The 16727-nt window shown below is 57.6% G+C and overlaps 5 protein-coding genes across 5 annotated transcripts; 3 read left to right on the plus strand and 2 right to left on the minus strand.

Annotated features, from left to right (window-relative positions):
- Positions 1-1258: 1258 nt before the first annotated feature.
- Positions 1259-2925, minus strand: B0I36DRAFT_372516 (dienelactone hydrolase; the record flags this gene model as incomplete). The annotated part of the gene is made up of 3 exons (XM_046160126.1): positions 1259-2016; positions 2083-2526; positions 2598-2925. 3 exons carry the CDS (start codon positions 2923-2925, stop codon positions 1259-1261), a joined length of 1530 nt encoding a protein of 509 aa, XP_046014639.1.
- A 1442-nt stretch (positions 2926-4367) lies between these two features.
- B0I36DRAFT_82003 (WSC domain-containing protein) lies at positions 4368-6122 on the plus strand. The gene is made up of 2 exons (XM_046163396.1): positions 4368-5781; positions 5849-6122. Exons 1-2 carry the CDS (start codon positions 4686-4688, stop codon positions 5932-5934), a joined length of 1182 nt encoding a protein of 393 aa, XP_046014640.1. The 5' UTR covers positions 4368-4685; the 3' UTR covers positions 5935-6122.
- B0I36DRAFT_316505 (uncharacterized protein) lies at positions 5885-7044 on the minus strand. The gene has a single exon (XM_046153036.1). It carries the CDS (start codon positions 6842-6844, stop codon positions 6311-6313), a length of 534 nt encoding a protein of 177 aa, XP_046014641.1. The 5' UTR covers positions 6845-7044; the 3' UTR covers positions 5885-6310.
- Positions 7045-10141: 3097 nt separating this feature from the next.
- On the plus strand, positions 10142-13947 carry B0I36DRAFT_428882 (fungal-specific transcription factor domain-containing protein). Its single transcript, XM_046162472.1, has 3 exons — positions 10142-11184; positions 11259-11618; positions 11696-13947. Exons 1-3 carry the CDS (start codon positions 10426-10428, stop codon positions 13580-13582), a joined length of 3006 nt encoding a protein of 1001 aa, XP_046014642.1. The 5' UTR covers positions 10142-10425; the 3' UTR covers positions 13583-13947.
- A 513-nt stretch (positions 13948-14460) lies between these two features.
- On the plus strand, positions 14461-16155 carry B0I36DRAFT_405006 (uncharacterized protein; the record flags this gene model as incomplete). The annotated part of the gene is made up of 2 exons (XM_046161783.1): positions 14461-15510; positions 15635-16155. The coding sequence occupies exons 1-2, from the start codon at positions 14586-14588 to the stop codon at positions 16153-16155; spliced, it is 1446 nt and encodes a 481-aa protein (XP_046014643.1). The 5' UTR covers positions 14461-14585.
- Between the last annotated feature and the right edge of the window lie 572 nt (positions 16156-16727).

A 16727-nucleotide genomic window follows, 5' to 3' on the forward strand; every position in this document is an offset into this window, starting at 1 on the left:
GATACGCTGTTCCAAGCCCAGCTTCACTCAGCTTTCTCGTGAATGACAGGAGAGCCTCGATTTGGAAGGTGTCGGCAAGGTAGACTGCATCAAGGCTGCTTTCGGGCTGACTCGTCTCTGCGCATTTCCTTTGTCGTCCTGGAGTAACATGGCGTCATCATCATCATCGCCACATATCTGCCTATCAAAGTGGCTGGCAGGTCGCCGGCCCCCTTGTTTGCTGCCGTTGGCAGGTGAACAGCCTCCCCAATTCGGTCGCACAGAGAGTTGCCTGCAAATGGGTGAGACTCGGGGGTTTTCTTCTGGCTGCAAGGGGCCGCATCTCGAATGTGATAGGCATGTGAAAGTGCTTCTGATAGGGCAAGTCAGATAAGCTTTGTTATGCGTCCAGAGATTATGGGTGTGTTGCATGCATAACTGACACAATATGACCAGCACGTGCAAAAGAGAGGCACAACGGTGTCATGTCGTAGTCGCAATGCATCCTAGATCTGAGATATTCATGTGTCTTGGATGCCCAACTCTGTGTCATGATATGGACACAGAACCCCCCCAGCTCAAATGTGCGATACCTCTCAGTCCTATACAAGGCTGGTGAGCGCCTGGAACATCTCCCTCGCTTCACTATGCGGCGAAGTCCGGAATCAATGCAAGGGCTCCCTGAGATTCTGAAGTGCACTGCTGTGCCGGGCAAGTCAGAGAGGCCACAACGTTGGGACGACAGATGAATTCCGGACCTCCTCGTTGGAAAGCATCTTTATGCTCTGTATTCGGTGTCCTAAGCATTAAAGGTGGAAGACCGCAGAGGATCAGATTGCCCTGGTTATTATAAGGCTTCAAGTATCAGAATGCCCTAGATGGGGTTTATTATTGTCTTCGAGCTAGGCGTCAATCGTGATAAGCCATGAGCACTTCTGGTCTTCATAGACCTCGTGGTAGAATGATGTTAAATATAGCGCAGTGAGTGTACCTAGAAGTGCTAGGGCTAGCTCTTTGTTCTGCTTGCCAGCCCTGCAGAAGTTACGACTTAGAGAGCGTCCCGACAGATTTTATCCAAGTACATGCGGCTCCGGATACTTATTTATTGATTTCATGATCACTCGAGCGGAAGGACGGTCTTTCTGTCCCACTTTGGCGCAACGCGAACCAATGGCATGCTCCGAGTGGGCAGACCTGCATGATTATAGTCTGAAATGAGACCTGAAGAGTAAATTGGGCTTAGCAGGACCTTTTGACACCATTCTCTGGTGCAGATTCTCTAGTTCTGCTCGTCACTAGGCGATTCCTCCTCCTCGGCATTGCCCTTTGTCCTGTCTGGAAGTGCTGAAGTAGACTCTGCCCTGCCATCCTGCTCATGATCGGAATTCCCCTCCTCATTCTCTGGCCGATCCTGCTTGTCATTGCCTGCTGGCTCCTTGCCCTTCTTCTTTGATGACTGGTCACGACTGCCCTTGTTCACATCCTCGCTGTCACCCCAAAATGACGGAATGAGCTCATTATCAGCCTGTCCCTGCTCGTAGTCTTTCTCCTTGCCGAGCATCCGCCTGGCTGCCTCCTTGCCAACCACTGGCATCGACGTCGCACCCTTCTCCTTGGCCCTCTCGGGCAACAGCTTGGGGTCCAGTAAGCCGACCTGCATCAGAACACTGGCCTGGTCCCAGTACACGTGCTCGTGCTGTAGCCTGCCCGCCTTGAAGGCCACGATGCTGACAATCATGATCTCGACACGGCGGTTCGTGGGAGGCACGTTGGGCAGAATCCACGGCATCTCCTCTGTGTGCTTGAACGACACGTGCAGCTCGTCCACGACACGGTCGACACCGATCGTCCGGGAGACCAGAGTGAGCTCTAGGGTCTCTGGGTGGGTGTTGACAAAGAAGTCAGCGTAGAACGACTGTAGCTCGCTGGCACCGATGCCGCCCGTGAGCGTGGGCATGTGGGTGACGTGCGGTGTGGTATTTGTGAAGGTCGACATGGTCTGCTTGACGTCCTGGGTGAAGAACTTGGCTGCACTGGCTGTCAGTCTCTGTGCCCAACGTTATGCTCTTATCAATTTAAAGCTTGCATTCAGAGACGACTCACCCTGTATATTCGTGTCGACGACGGTCTCGAGATCCGCGTCCATCTGGAAGGCTTTCCTGGCGGTGCTCAAGCTGCGCGTCCAGGCGAGCTCTGCGCTGACGGGGTCATATTCCTTGAGGTCGTGCTCGGCAAAGCCGGGCTCCGCGTCGTAGCTATACGCAGGGTACTTGATGCCCAGGAGCCTGCCACCCACGCCCAGGCCGCTGTCGATCTGGCGCGCGCGGGCACGGTCCTTGCCCTGTATGCCCGCCAGCTGCGCTCTCTTGACGACCCCGACTTCCCCGCCCGCGAAATGCACGAGGACTTGGATGCCGCCGGGATACCGCGACTCAGGGTCCGGGATCTGCCCCGGGTAGTATGCCACTAGGCAGCCGAGTCGCAGCTCGTGGTCGTTGTCGAGGTTGTGGAAGTGCAGCAGGCATGCTGCTGCCGCGTCGCCATATGCTGTTTCGAGGTTGCTCTGGATTAGTCGTGACGATGTTTCTTGGGTCCAAAACCAGTGCATCTGTACTTACCGACTATGCCGAACCTCTCGCAGGGCCCGAGCTCCCTGCGGCTGATCTCGTGGAGCTTGGCGGAATACTCGGAGCCGCCCTTACCCATGGGCAGATACTCGACATCGAAACCTTCGTTGCGCCACTGGGCCAGGGCGCGGCTGTCGAAATCGTCCGTCTCGGCGGTGATGTAGAGCTTGGGGGGGCTGCGGGGGAAGTCGCTGGAGAGGAAGCTCTGGTCGAAGCGGTTGACGGAGCGGGCCATGCTGCCGCCGAGCACCTGGATGCGGCGCCCGTCGCGGTTCTCTGCCGCGACGTCGATGAAGCCGGGGAAGTTGATGTTGACCATTGTGAGCAGTTGGGAGTGTTGCCGGGATCAAGATATCACTGGCGTTGGCGTCAGGTGAGAGATGAGAGGCGAGGAGAGAGGAGAAGACCTCGAAGAAGGAAAAGGAACCGCAAGTGTCGTGAAATCAGATTGACGCAGACGGATGGCATAATGACCATGTACATACGCGCATCTGAACATTGGTTTGGCCTGACGTCGGCGGGGTGCAGGGGTCGGAACCGGTTCCTCAGCTGTCAATCATCCGTCCCCACGGCGGGAGTGTGCCGGGCATGACGTCACGCGGACGTCTGCCTTCTTCTCCGTTCTTCGTTGCGGAGCACGCTGATAGAGAGCACTGTGCAATTGACGAGTAGAGCAAAGAACATCGCTAACGTCCAGAAAAGAGCGACTCGTCTTAACAGCAGGCTAACCACCGTGGCCGGCGTGTACTCCTGCTGGCTTGACACTAGACACCCTAGTTACGTGACTGTCTCCCTGACACCGCCGCTGCCCCATCACGGCCCGCAGCCCCCCTGCGTGGAGGCGCACCGGACCCCGGCTCCTGTCACTCACTAGCCTGGTTCGCACATTCATGGACAGCGGACCCCGTCAGGCAGGATCGTGGGTTCGAGATGCTGCGTGATCAGGCGGCTGCTCGAAGAGATCCTCAAGCATCTCGTTCAAGGGGAAGTCAGCACCACGCTCTACTGGCCACCAGAGTCTGGGCCCTCGGAGTGGTACGCCCCCGTGAAGCAATGCCATAGAATGATCATGGTTTGATGGCTTCTTCCAATGTCGAAATGAAGGTCCAAGGGGTTATGGGCGCCCGGCGTCACCGCTAGCCTCCCGCTGGGCTCCCTCCATGGCCGTTCCTCGGCACGTACAAAAAGACTAAACAGCTGCAATGCTTATGTTTAGTTATACAGAGATGAGTAAATACGAAGCTCGACTTAGCCGACATCTGGACACCGCCTTGTGGCTGTCACGGAATCTGCCATTGACAGTCAGGTCCGCCGGGACCCGAATGTGTCCGAGACACATGGCAATTTGGCTCGTGCAGAATGGCATTGTCTCAGAGCGATGCAGACGCAGGGATTCTCAAGCCATGATTCGACTGCCAGCCACTTCCAAAGAGGTCTAGACTCTCTGCGAACCTCGATGCTCGGGCTTTGGGTGTGGCGGCAGGCGGCACTCGTGTCGCGCGGCTAGGAGGAACAAGGTGTCTTAGATCTAATCCGGTGTACTTAAGTTTTCCCATTCAGGGCGTGCAAGAACGCAATATTGGTATGACAAGGCTCTTGTCTCAGAAGTCGACCTCCAAATATGGCAAAGTCGCCAGTGCTCAATCCCATTCCGGTCAACAAAACCCGCTCCTAAGCTTATTACACGAGATGACATACGCCATGATGGCCACGGCGCGCGATTATACCGCTGCCTCTTGATATACAGGATTGACCTGTACGCTCCCAAGACCGGCTTGTTCCACGAAACTCAACTGCGTTGCACGGCACCACGATACCATGGTCTCAGTGAGGCACGATAGCCAGGCCAGTTCATCACCCTTACTTGCTTGTTTGCTTGTTTGTTTGCTCAACGCCCGTGCGTGCTCTCCGCTTCACTGACCTCCCTTTGGGGTACGGCGACCACCACTCCCTGCAGTGTCAGAATACAGCTATAAATCTGAGCTTGCTGCGCTCGCAATCACCAGACTACAATCAAATCATTGGGGCAAGCACCCTATCGGAAAAACACTATCTCATCGCTCGTCGAAAACCATCCGCATGCCCAGAATGCAGAAACTCATCGCGCTGGCTCTGCTCTCAGGCCACACGCCACTTTCCCTCGCCAGTATTCTTCCAGCCCCTCGGGCCAACGACGCTCGCTCCTCGTCTGGCCCGTCGCCCGTCGAGACCAGCAATCTCCCCTCCGGCTGGGCTTACACCGGTTGCTTCGTGGATTCTGTCTCCAATCGGGTCCTCAGCGGCGCCTACCAGCCCTCGCAATTCTACTCGCGCGTCGAGACCTGCATCTCCTTCTGCACCAGCCAAGGCCTCCCCGTCGCGGGCCTCGAGTACGGAGGCGAGTGCTATTGCGCCACGCAGCTCCCCGATACAGCCGTCTCTGATAGCGATGGCTGCACAAGCCCATGCCGCGGCAACGCGACCCAGGCGTGTGGCGCGGGCAACCGACTGAGCGTGTACTCGGGACCGGGAAGCCTCGTGCCCCAGGTCAACCCAGGCGTGGGCGGCTTCGTCAGCGTCGGGTGCTACACGGATCAAGTGAGCAAGCGGACGTTAGGGACCATGGCGAGTGTCCCCGGAGGCGAGGACGCGATGACCAATGTGCTCTGCGCCGAGGCTTGTGCGGGGAAGACGTACTATGGGCTCGAGTATGGCGGGGAGTGCTACTGCGATGACGAGATACGAAATGGTGCCGCGCTCGCCGCAGATGGTGGCTGCAACATGCCGTGCAAGGGCAACCGGACGGAGCTGTGTGGTGGTAGGGACCGGCTGAACTTGTACAGCAAGGCCCCTGACGCCACAGGCCCAACCACGACGGGAACCTCGACGTCGACTGGGACACTGACTGTCACGGTCCCGAACGGCGAGCCGACCACGACTTTGACCTCGACATCGACTGGGACAACTACCGTGTTCACGACGCCGAGTTCGACCTTGTCATCGACCTCTTCGTCCTCGTCATCGACGTCTGTTGCACCGCCTGCCCCGCCGCCCAACAGATGCCCTGCTGGCAAGCCAGTCAACCTGTGCTGCCGCGCCATTGAGCCATGGAAGACCAACTCGGCCATCTGGGGCGGGATGTGTGGATACTACCCACCAGACGGTAACATGTTGACTGGCGCTGTCTGCGCACCGAGTAAGTCATATATCTACCTGAGCACGAAAGTTTTATTCGAGATGTTGAAGCTGACTTGGAAAAATAGAACAAGCAGGGACCAGTTGTGCTAGCGGAACCAAGGAAGCATGCTGTGCCGGGACCTGGGTAAGTGTTGATGGCCCCCTTAACTGAACGCCGTGTTTGGGTTTATAAGCTGACGTTCTCGACATGGACAGCCGGGCCAATGCTCGCTGGGGACAGACTGTGCAAGAGTCTCCTTGTTGTCCCTGTGACACATGGCCAATCAGACTTTTGTTCCGTAGCGCGTCCAGTGCTCTTTCCCTAGTCAAACTCTACCTACATATGATAGAGGTCATTGCAGAGAACTTGTAGAGGTGCTTTTCCGGCGTCAGGGAGCAGATTCTGCGCATTTATGTGTAGGCGCCGTTCAGAAATTCCAATTGCTCATTCTTGTCAAAGTCATGGTAGATTTTCCATTGCCGCCAGTTTCAAGTTTGCTGTTCCGTGGCGCCTTCTCTTCTATGCCCTAACCTGAAATGCACGCGCATTAAACTCGCCCGGTGTCTGAAGTCTTGTACTTGAATTGAGGCTCGCCGTCGATTATGCCTTGCTGTTGATTGGCCAGGTCGTACCTGGGCGGAGGATCGTCCATCGAGCCGTGGAGTTCTGGAATGTGGCCGTCCGGTCTAGTATACAGATTTGGCGGTGGCCTGACAGCCGTTGTGTTGGCATCAAACTCTGCAAGCGGAGGAATCCCGTGAGTACTGTCCGGGATCTGAGTATCGAGACCCTTGGGGATGGTGTTGACGGCATAGGCCTTGTCGCGCCTCCGCTGTTGACGTCTTTGGCGCAGGGCGCGATAGCTTAGGTTGGTGCAGCAGCAACAGCAACCGGCCAGGACGCAGACGACGACGAGGGCGATGACGGGGATGCCGATGACGACAAAGTAGAAGGCTGAGGTACCGACGAATCGATACGACTCGTCAGACATGGTGGGCACCACGATGGGAGAGCCAGTTGATGTTGGGGCAGAAGGCGAGAGGGGGAGAGGGCTGGTGACGAGAGTAGTCGTTCCAGCCATTATGTCGATCGCGTACTGGTTGCGCCTGGGAATCTGGTGCTCTTTTCGTATTCAGGCGGCTGCTTCTGCAGAATAACAGCCACCGACCGAGGTTAAGTATGCCTTGCATGCAACAACAGTTTGACTACGCCAGCTTGGTGATGCCGAGCAGGCAGCAGCTCAATTGCTCCCTTGAGCCAATCACGAGCCGATGTTGGAGTTGTGAGTCCTGGGCGCTGCAGAATGCGAATGCGAGGCCTCGCCAAGGGGCAGAACTGCACTATTCCGTCCAGCCAAGAGGCCCCGCATGTCACGATCGCGATCTGAGATGTGCCCATTTACAGCAAGACTGCCCCGATCCCAGCATTGCGGACAAGAATAGCAATCCACAGACACTAGGCACGAATGCTAAGACCAAGCACCGCCAGAGTGCAAACGCACTGCATGGGAATCGGGATTCATCGAAGGCGACCTACATTTCTTTTTTTGAACCAAGTGCGGAATCCAGCAGAGACCCCTGCAATCGCCCACATCCATCTTGGGGCGCCTTGACAGGCTGATCTCAACTTGTAAGACTCGTGATGTCCTGCTGCACCACCAATCAGCTTGCTATTCCGCAGCTTCAGCTCGCTTCCTCGTCTCCCATTATTCGCCCTCATGGCATTACATAGTGGCATCCACCTAGACCAGCTGTGACTATGCGCAGTTCCAGTCATGTTTGCAGCCTTGTTTGGCCGCACTCCCTTGTCTCTACGCTCATAGACTGCGCCGCTGGGGTCACTTGTATATACCGCTATCCCACGACCCTCAAGTACGCGAGCATGAGCGACGTCTGGGTGGTGACGAGTGAGACAGCAGCTCAGTCTACGGATGAGCAATAGTGATCAGGACAACGCGGTGGAGCAGGCCCTGGTCAAGTTTCGGTCCGACACAACGACTAATACGCCGGAACGCCTAGAAATATCATACATAATTGTCGTGTGAACAAGAAGCAGCGAAGCCACACCAAATTGAGAGTGCTATTCGGTCCCGGGAGCCGACAGACAATGCAGCCCTTGTGCTAGATATGGCTAGTAGCCAGCCAGGCCCAAAACTGGCGCCGCCAACCTGGGTAGGAAGGTCACTAACACCGAAAGTTCCGTCCCCGCTTCCACCAATCATGACTGCCTTTGTAATCTGTGACGGCGCGAAGAGGAAGTCAACGCCAGTGCCATTCACCCGCCGGTGGGATGCGCGCTCCAGACACTGGTAAGACTCTTTTTGCTTACCCGATACCAGGTTAGCACAGAAGCGCGCATATGCTAGCAATCTGAACAAGGTGTGGAGAGTTTGGGGGGGGGGGGGGGGGCTGGTGCAGTTTCATAGTGCTGACGGCTAGCATTTTTCGGTTCGACCGCATGAGTTTGCCTTCTCACCCTTGAACTGAGGATCGCTGCTCTAATTGTCTAGGCCTGGCGCCTCTTACGTAGGTGCCTTATTGGAGAACTAGCCTGGATAGCATAGACTCGCTCCGTCTGCGCAAGGAAGAGTCCATCCGCCTTTGCACCTCCGAGCACTCGGGACCCTAAAGTTAGACACCGGGGGTGGGAAAGACCTTGGGTGTATCGTCTAGCACGAGATGTCGCGATGAACGCTTCGCATCCCCTGCCGCGCGTGAGTAGTGCAAGACAGGCACGGAGATGAACATCACGTGGCATGTACATTGGCCCCGCGACACAGTTGCAGAAGACATCATCCCAGCCTGGTTCTGCATTTAGATTCAGAGCTGTGGGGCATAGACTGACACTGTTATGATTAAGAGCTACAGTGATTGCGTTGTGTGCAGGTTGTATGAATCGCACCGCTGACTTGCTAGATAGAGCTCCCACTTACTTCTCAGGACCAGGTGGAACCTAGGGAGAATCCAACATCGACCGTAAGCAGTGCAAGTGACAAGTCACAGTTACAGCCCAAATACTACACCGGCAACTTCAAATAGCACGGCAGGGTGGAGGAGGGGGGCTGCAATTCCAGATGACATCTCGGTGGGATGAGCCCTGCAGCAGTCCCTTGACGTGGAGGAGACTGTTTGAAGAGATAATAGGAGAAGAGAGGGAATGTCCCCTTCCAGTGCTTCGTTGTCTTATGGTTACTGGCGCTGCACCCCTGCTCGTGGCATCTGGCTTCTTGACAACTGACGTCTGTCTGTCTGTAGGTAAGGTACGTCGTACACTAGCCAAAGAAGGGCTTCCGGTTGCGGCGGAGAGGGACGAGTCCCGTGACCCGCCCGCAGCTGGGCCTCCGGGGCCGGGCCCGAGGAGGCTTCCTCGGAGGCCCCACTTTTAGGCCAAGAGATGAGAGGCAAGGATGTCATCATCCCTGGCAAGCCACCAAGGTAGATCGTCTTGTCGCGTCTCTCCCTTCCATAGCCCAAGGGCAGGATAGAACAATGCCCAAGGCTCAAGGTGGTCCATTGAGGCCGAAGGGTCTGGGCGGGTGCTTAAGGTTGCCTTGTTTGCCCCTGGGACTTGGCCAGTGGTCGGCTGGCGTGCCCGAGATTAAGCAAGAACGTCGCACAGGAGGCGCATGGAGTGAGTCAGCATGCATGCTTGGGGTCGCGCGAGTGACGGGCGATGATGTCAAGCTTGGGTAGCGTGGGCAGGAGGCAGGTTGAGGCCGGGACGGTCGGTGCTCTCTCCCACGGGGTTAACACCAGCTCGTGGCAGCAAATGCCGCACCTTGGCTGGATTGAATCAATCAGGGTCAGTCAGTCACCTGGGCGTTTGCTCATGCTGACATGCGCTTTTTTGTGACAGGCGCCGGGAGCTGCCGACGTCGGGGCCCGTGTTGCTGGGGTCCAGAGGGGAGGGAAGCAGTGCCGGTGCCGGGAGTGGGGGTGGTTGGTGCAAGGTTTTGTCGCTGGCAGAACGGGATACGGGATTGGGGATGGGGCGGCCGGAGTCGTGGCCGGCAGGGCAGGCAGTGGGATGCCTCGTGATGCCCGCCAGGTCGCATCTTGTGCGTTGGTGATGATGGCGATGATGTGCGGGTTGCCCTTTGGCTTGCCCTGCTGTGGCCTCGCCTCAGGTTCTGCCTGTCCTGCCGTCAATCAGTTTAGTGTAGTGTGCCTGGCTGCTCAGTCTGCGCGCGCAAAGAAGCTTTTTGCAGAGTAGAGAGAGAGAGCCTCAAAAAGGCCCTGTCCCTCCAGACTCCAGGGGTGCAAGTGCGGCCGGTTGGTTGCTAAGCTGGGCCCCACCTTTTACTCAACCTTCGCAGCCAGATCTGGCCCGGCCAGCTCCTGCCGTCAGCGCTACTCCTTCTCCACCACCACCACCAACACCAGTCTTTTCCCCATCCGCACTCCAATCCTGCTCCTCCTCCATGCCTCTCTGACGCAACCTCGCCGCCCGCCTCTGGTGCCGCCCTCTGCCGCGTGCTTGCGCGTCGCACCCTCCCATCAACACCAACTTCAACTTCGTCAGGCCTCACCCAACTAACAACCTCTCGCCAGCCTCGACTCCCCCCACCACCTTCTTCCTGCGCCCACTGGTGGGCTGCGCCCCTCTACTCACCACCTTGCCTCGCCTAATCAATCTTCTGCTTCGGCCGCGGCACTCGTAGCCATGGACTTCTCCGGCTCCAACCTCTCGCCCCAGCCCAATGGCGGCGCCTACGACTTCTCGACTGTCTCGTCCACCTCGACGCCCCAAGATCTCTTCGACCCGCATCCTCAGCCTCCGTTGGCCAACCCGCCCACCAGCTATGCTCCCACTGCCGGCCCGCCGCGCACCACCATGCCCATGACCTTTACTCCAACGGGGCCCATGACCCTCGACCCCTCTCTGCCGCCCTCCGAGGCCCTTAATCCGCGCTCCTGTGTCGTCTGCCGCAAGCGCAAGGTCCGCTGCGACAAGCACATGCCCTGCGGCAACTGCCGCAAGGCAAACATCCAGTGCGTCTTTCCCGCGCCCGGCCGCGCCCCTCGGCGCCCCAGGCCCAAGGACCCAAATGCGCCACCAAAACAGGCCAGCGAGCGCGAGGTCGAGCTCATGAAGCGCCTCCGCAAGCTTGAAGGCATCGTCGAGGACCTCAGCGGCCAGGTCGAGATCGAGACCGCAAAGCACTCGGGCAGCAACGACGGCTCCCCAACTGCCGCCACCGACTCCGCCCACGACGACCGCCGCCTGAATCTCGATGCTTCACAGCGCCGCGCCCCTCACTCGGATCCTGGAGATACCGTCAAGGCCAGCCGGCGCTCGCTGGACTCGGGCGTGTCGAGTCCTACCATTGGCGTGCGCAGGGACTTTGGCCGCCTCGTCGTCAACGACAGGGGCAAGACTAAATATATCAGCAATGCGTTCTGGGCCAAGGTCAACGATGAGGTAAGCGTTTGGCGTGTCTGCCATATCTGACAAATTCGCAACCATTCTGACTTTCTTTCTTCTTTCTTCTCCAGATCAACGAGCTCAAGGCGCAGACACAACAGCTTAGCGATCCAGACACGGACCTCTCAGATAACGAAGACTCGCCAGAGACGCACGAATACGCTGTGCAGGGCGACCACCATAGCTTCGTCCTGGGCTACCGGTCGTCTGATGTCGACCTGAGCTCCCTCCACCCGCCACAAACACAGATTCCCTTCATCTGGCAGGTCTACGTCGACAACGTGGATCCTCTGGTCAAAATCTTGCACGTACCCACGATGAGCAAAACCATTCGCGCGCTCAGACACAACATGAGCGACCTTTCGCCTGCCATGGAGGCCCTACTTTTCTCCATATACTACTCCGCCATCACTTCCATGGAACCCGCAGAGGTGAGTTGCCCGTCGTCGCCCATATCATGCATCTGCTGTCCTCGTGCCGAGCATCTGGTTAATCTCCCGGTATGCAGGTGGTCTCCACCCTCGGTGTGGAGAAGGATGGCCTCATCAACCAGTATCGCTTCGCATGTGAGCAGGCCCTCGCCAAAGCCAACTTTCTCACATCCACGGACATTGTCGTTGCGCAAGCCTTTGCTCTCTTCCTCGTCCTCGTGCGCCGCCACGACGAGACAAGGTTTGCCTGGACTCTGACCGCCGTCCTCACCCGGATGGGCCACTCCATGGGTCTGCATCGCGAAGGCACCACGCTCAAGGGGCTCAAACCTTTCGACGTCGAGATGCGCCGCCGACTATGGTGGGCCATGTGTGTCATTGATTTGCGAGGCGCCGAAGACCAGGGAACCGAGCTTAGCATCCCGGAAGGTAGCTTCGACACACGATTACCACTGAACATCAATGATGTGGACATTGATCCAGAATCGACCGATTTTCCAGAGGAGCGCGTGGGCGCGACCGACTCGACGTTTTGCCTGGTGCGTTTCGAAATCTGCAGCTTCGCACGAAAAGTGTACATCGCACACAGCGGCATCGAAGGCGCCGCCCAAGACAGTCTTGGCACCGTTGCCGAACGCGAGGAGACGCTCGAGGCTCTCCACAAGCGGATAGACGAAAAATACTTGCGCGAGTCTACGGACAAGGCGAACCATCCGCTGCAGTGGACTGCCGCCACCATACATCGACTCATCATGGCCAAGATCCGCCTGATGATGTACCAGCCCTTGTTTTCCACGTGCGAGTCGGAAGAAGTGCTCTCGCAAGAGATGCAGGACCGGATCTTCCTCGCAGCGGTGGACCTGGTGGAATATACCAAGGTGCTCAACTCGGAACCAGTATGCCGGCAATGGCGGTGGTTATTCCAAACCTACACCCAGTGGCACGCCGTCGCTTTTGTCTTGATCCAGGTCATTCGCCGCCCGTGGTCCGCATCGATCGAGCGTGGCTGGCAAGCGCTCAGTGCCACATTCATGGATCCGGAGCCAGCCGACTGCACCATGGCCTCTGTGCACGCTTCGGTCTGGGTTCCAATGCGCAAGCTCATGATCAAAGCCCGGCGACATCGGGAAAAGGAATTAGTGCGCCTGCGCGCAGACCCCGAGGCTGCGCGACAGCTCGACCTGGCGGAATCTAACCGATTGCTACCTGCCAGTTTCCGGCATCTCTCAGCCTCCATGCGCAATGCGCAGGCCCAAGAAAGATGGCGCAAGCTCGTCGGCCGCGAGGGGCTCGACCCCAAGACTGAAAATGCAAATGCCGTGAGCGGCAACAACTCAACATCCGCAGCCTCTTCTCAAGCCCAGGTGGTACCACGAGGCGAGCCGACCCCACAGCAACAAGAATATCTGAACCAAGTCATGACGGACCCGTCGTTTACAACATCCAATTTGTTCGACGCCGCTTTTCCGGGCGAGAGTACGATGGATCAGCTGCGCCATGCAGCCTTTTACGGAGGCATCTTCGCCCCTGGCGCCTACGATCCGAACGGGACAGGCTCTGCACAGCAGCCTGCACAGCAGCAGCAGCCACAACAGAACACGATGGGCTTCATTGGCAATGCAGCCAACCTGACTGGAACATTCAATTCACCAAGTAGCAAATCGTACAGCGGGCCGATAACACCGGCAAATGGTGCAGGCGCCACGAGCGGTGTCAATGGCAGCAATAACAACATGATGAACCCACAGGCTGCCCTCACACCCTTACTGAGCGAGAATCCCCCATCCTGGCTGTGGACGGAGCAGTGGGGTAGTGGCCCCGTGGGCGGAAATGTCGAAGGCGTGGATCCAGACGTCAACATGGACGAGGACTTTAGTTGGCAGAACTGGCAGGATACGCTGCGTGGGTTTGACACGGAAGGGACCCTTGGCATAGGCCGGACAGGATTCATGGGTGGGATCTGAGTTGTAATTTGGCATCCGTGAGGGCAGGGTGTTGTTCATTGTTTGCTGCTTGCTCGGCTTTGTTTGGTGTTTGGAGTCACGATGGCGTGGCTGGGCCGACGGCGCTTTTTTTTCTTTGGGAACGGCATCACATTTTGGCAGTTTCACATGCTCCTTGGGTTCAAGAATCTGCGGGCGCTGTGGTAGACGATTGTTTTATGGAGATGCTCTGGGAAGGGTCCGCATGCATCGCTACATAATTGTCAAACTAGCAGCCATTCTAAGCCCAGCAATCATGCCACTTCTTATGATGGTCTATGGTAAGCAAGCGTATGCACGCAGTAAGGAACGCTATTTGCCAAGGACTGGGTGTATGTGTCCGTATGCCCCCCCCCCCCCCCCCTTTGCCCTTTTCCTTACCATGCTCGACCAATGCATACCGCCGTGAGTTGGCAAGCCGGGGAAATCGTGTGAGCACGCTGCTCACCCACGGTGCCCGTCCCCCAGAAAACTCGGGGTTCGAGTTCTGTGTCACACGCGCGATAGGCAGTGGGTGGCGGGAGCCCATTGCTGATTGGTCGTGCAGGAGGAAGGAACCATAAGTCCATTCTTGCCTAGTTACAAATACCAAAATGGGTGGGCCACGGATGATGGCATACGTAAGAAAGTAAAAAACTATCAATCTTCCCGTCCTGACGTGAGAACTCGGGCAGTGGCTCTGGTCGGTGTGCCAATCGGCACGGTCCTCGAGGGCGGCTGATTCATCGCCCGGTAGCAGGTAACAAGCTTGGAATGTCTTTTGTTTTTTCTTGGTTGCCTGTGCCTTTCTGTATAAATGGATAGCTTGTCTCTCGGGTCCAGGTGAATTCGTTCTCATCGTAAAGCCCTCCTTGAGCAGACTCATTCCCCTGGACTGACTGCCTTCGGTGATGCCTTGGATACTACTCAATTTACTTTGAAAAGGAAAGAGAAAGAAAAAGCTCACTTTTAGCGCAAAACCCCAGAAGCCGCAAAGTACGTGACCATGGGCGGCGACATTCCAGAGTCCCGGGCCGGGGCCGAGGCCGACATCCTGTCCGGGTTCCCGGCAGGCATCCCCATCTATCATCCCTCGGACCCCAAGTTCCACGAGCTGCGCCTGCTCTTCAACCTCGCTTCGACCAACACGGCCCATCCCCTGGCGGTGGTGCGGCCGCGCGACGAGCAGGAGCTCGCGACGGCGGTCAAGTTCTGCGCGTCCGCGGGGGTCCCCATGACGATCCGGGCCGGGGGCCACGACTTGCAGATGCGCAACGCGCGCTCGGACGCTGTGATGATCGACATGCGCGAACTCGACACGGTGCGCGTGGTGGAGGACGACGGCACGCAGCGGCGGCATGCCGTCATTGGCGGGGGCAGTCTGATCCGGCACGTCTGGCGGACCCTCGAGGCGCACGGGCTCACCACGCCGGGCGGGTGGTGCATCAGCGTCGGGTACGCCGGGTGGGCGGCCGGCGGCGGGTACGGGCTGCTGGGGTCGTACTACGGCGCCGGGGCGGACCAGATCCTCGGCGCCCGCGTCGTCACCCCGCGGGGCGAGATTGTCGACACGGACGACGACCCGGAGCTGCTGTGGGCCCTGCGCGGGGCCGGCCTCGGCAACTTTGGCGTCGTGCTGGAGCTCCGGGTCAAGGTGTACCCCCAGCCGCGGGTGCTCGCGGGCCTCCTCGTGTTTCCCTTTGCCGAGGCTCGCCAGGTCCTGGGCGGGCTCGAGGACATGTACGACCAGGGGATCCCGTCCGCGCTCGCGGCCGAGGCTTCCACCAGGGATTTCGGCCCCGCCGTGCCGGCAGTGGTCGTCTTCTTCCACTGGATCCTGGACGGAACCGAGCAGAACGCCGCCGAGGGCCAGGAGTACCTGGCCAAGTACCGCGCTTTGGGCACGGTGGTGGCGGACACGGTTTCGCAAAGTGAGTCCCCCCGTATCAAGCAGGCGACGATGCATCGACGACGACACGAGAGAGGAGGTCCACGAGAACCGGGGGAAAACGATAAGAGCGAAGTAACACTGATTCGATCTCTTCTGAAACACAGCTACGACCTTGGCCTTCTGCGAGGTAATGGACACAACGACACCCTACAACACATCGTTCTACTTCGAGAGCGTGTCGGTAAGCGGCCTCTCCGACGAGCTCATCGACGCCATCGCGGCATCCCCAGCCCCCGAGGGGGCTTACATCGTCATCCACCACGCCCACGGCAAGATGCTCGCCAACAACGACGACGACGACGACGACGGCGGCGACGACAACACGGCGACCGCCTACTGCCTGCGCGATCGGCACTATGTCCTGGGCCTGCTGGCGTGCCGGGATCATCCGGGATTCACGAGCGAGGAGGGCACTGCGCGGATCCAGAACTGGGCGGAAGCCCTGAATCGCGAGATCCGCGACAGGCGGAAGCTGGCGCTGGGCCACTGCTACTGGAGCTTTACGAAGAATGAGGACTGCGACGTTGTTGCTATCTACGGCGAGGAGGGAGTTGCGAGGTTGAGGGCGCTCAAGAACAAGTATAACCCTGGGAACGCCTTTCCCGGTTGTTATCCTGTTCTTTGAGAGAGACGGAGCCACTTTGCAGGGCGGCGATGGCTAGAAAAGGCCGCTCGTGCGGAGTTTTGGTGCAAACAATAAATGGCTTTTACCGGAATATGTCTCACATGCTAGCAAGATAGGTAGTCCACACCGCTTCATCAGGAGCCCATGGACTCGGCCTAAACCCGTTTCGAAAACATTTGTCTTCGTGTCGGTTGCAATATCTTCCAGATCCGAGCTAAGAGGCTGACATCCGTGCAAACAAGATCAAATAAATTGCTAGAACATATATTCACAAAAAGACTCTAAAAGATGATACTAGAAAGTATATATCCGCAGGTAGCTATACGTTATAGCAGAATATCTGAAAGGCAAAATATCCGTCGGCCTAAAATATATACCTGTCTTATTATGGTAGAATCCAGGAAGATCAAAGATATATAGCTTATTTAGTCTTGCTGCGCCAACCACTGAGCTACCAAGCACCAAGTGCATCGGTCAAGGTCCGAGTTGACCGTCATGCCAGAGCGAAAACTTCATAATCCCGACAGCATCTGAGGCTCCAGGTGATTGACAGTCTGCGCCAAATAGAGCCC

The sequence above is a fragment of the Microdochium trichocladiopsis genome (genome assembly GCF_020744255.1).
Source record: "Microdochium trichocladiopsis strain MPI-CAGE-CH-0230 chromosome Unknown B0I36scaffold_3, whole genome shotgun sequence".
NCBI lineage: Eukaryota > Fungi > Ascomycota > Sordariomycetes > Xylariales > Microdochiaceae > Microdochium > Microdochium trichocladiopsis.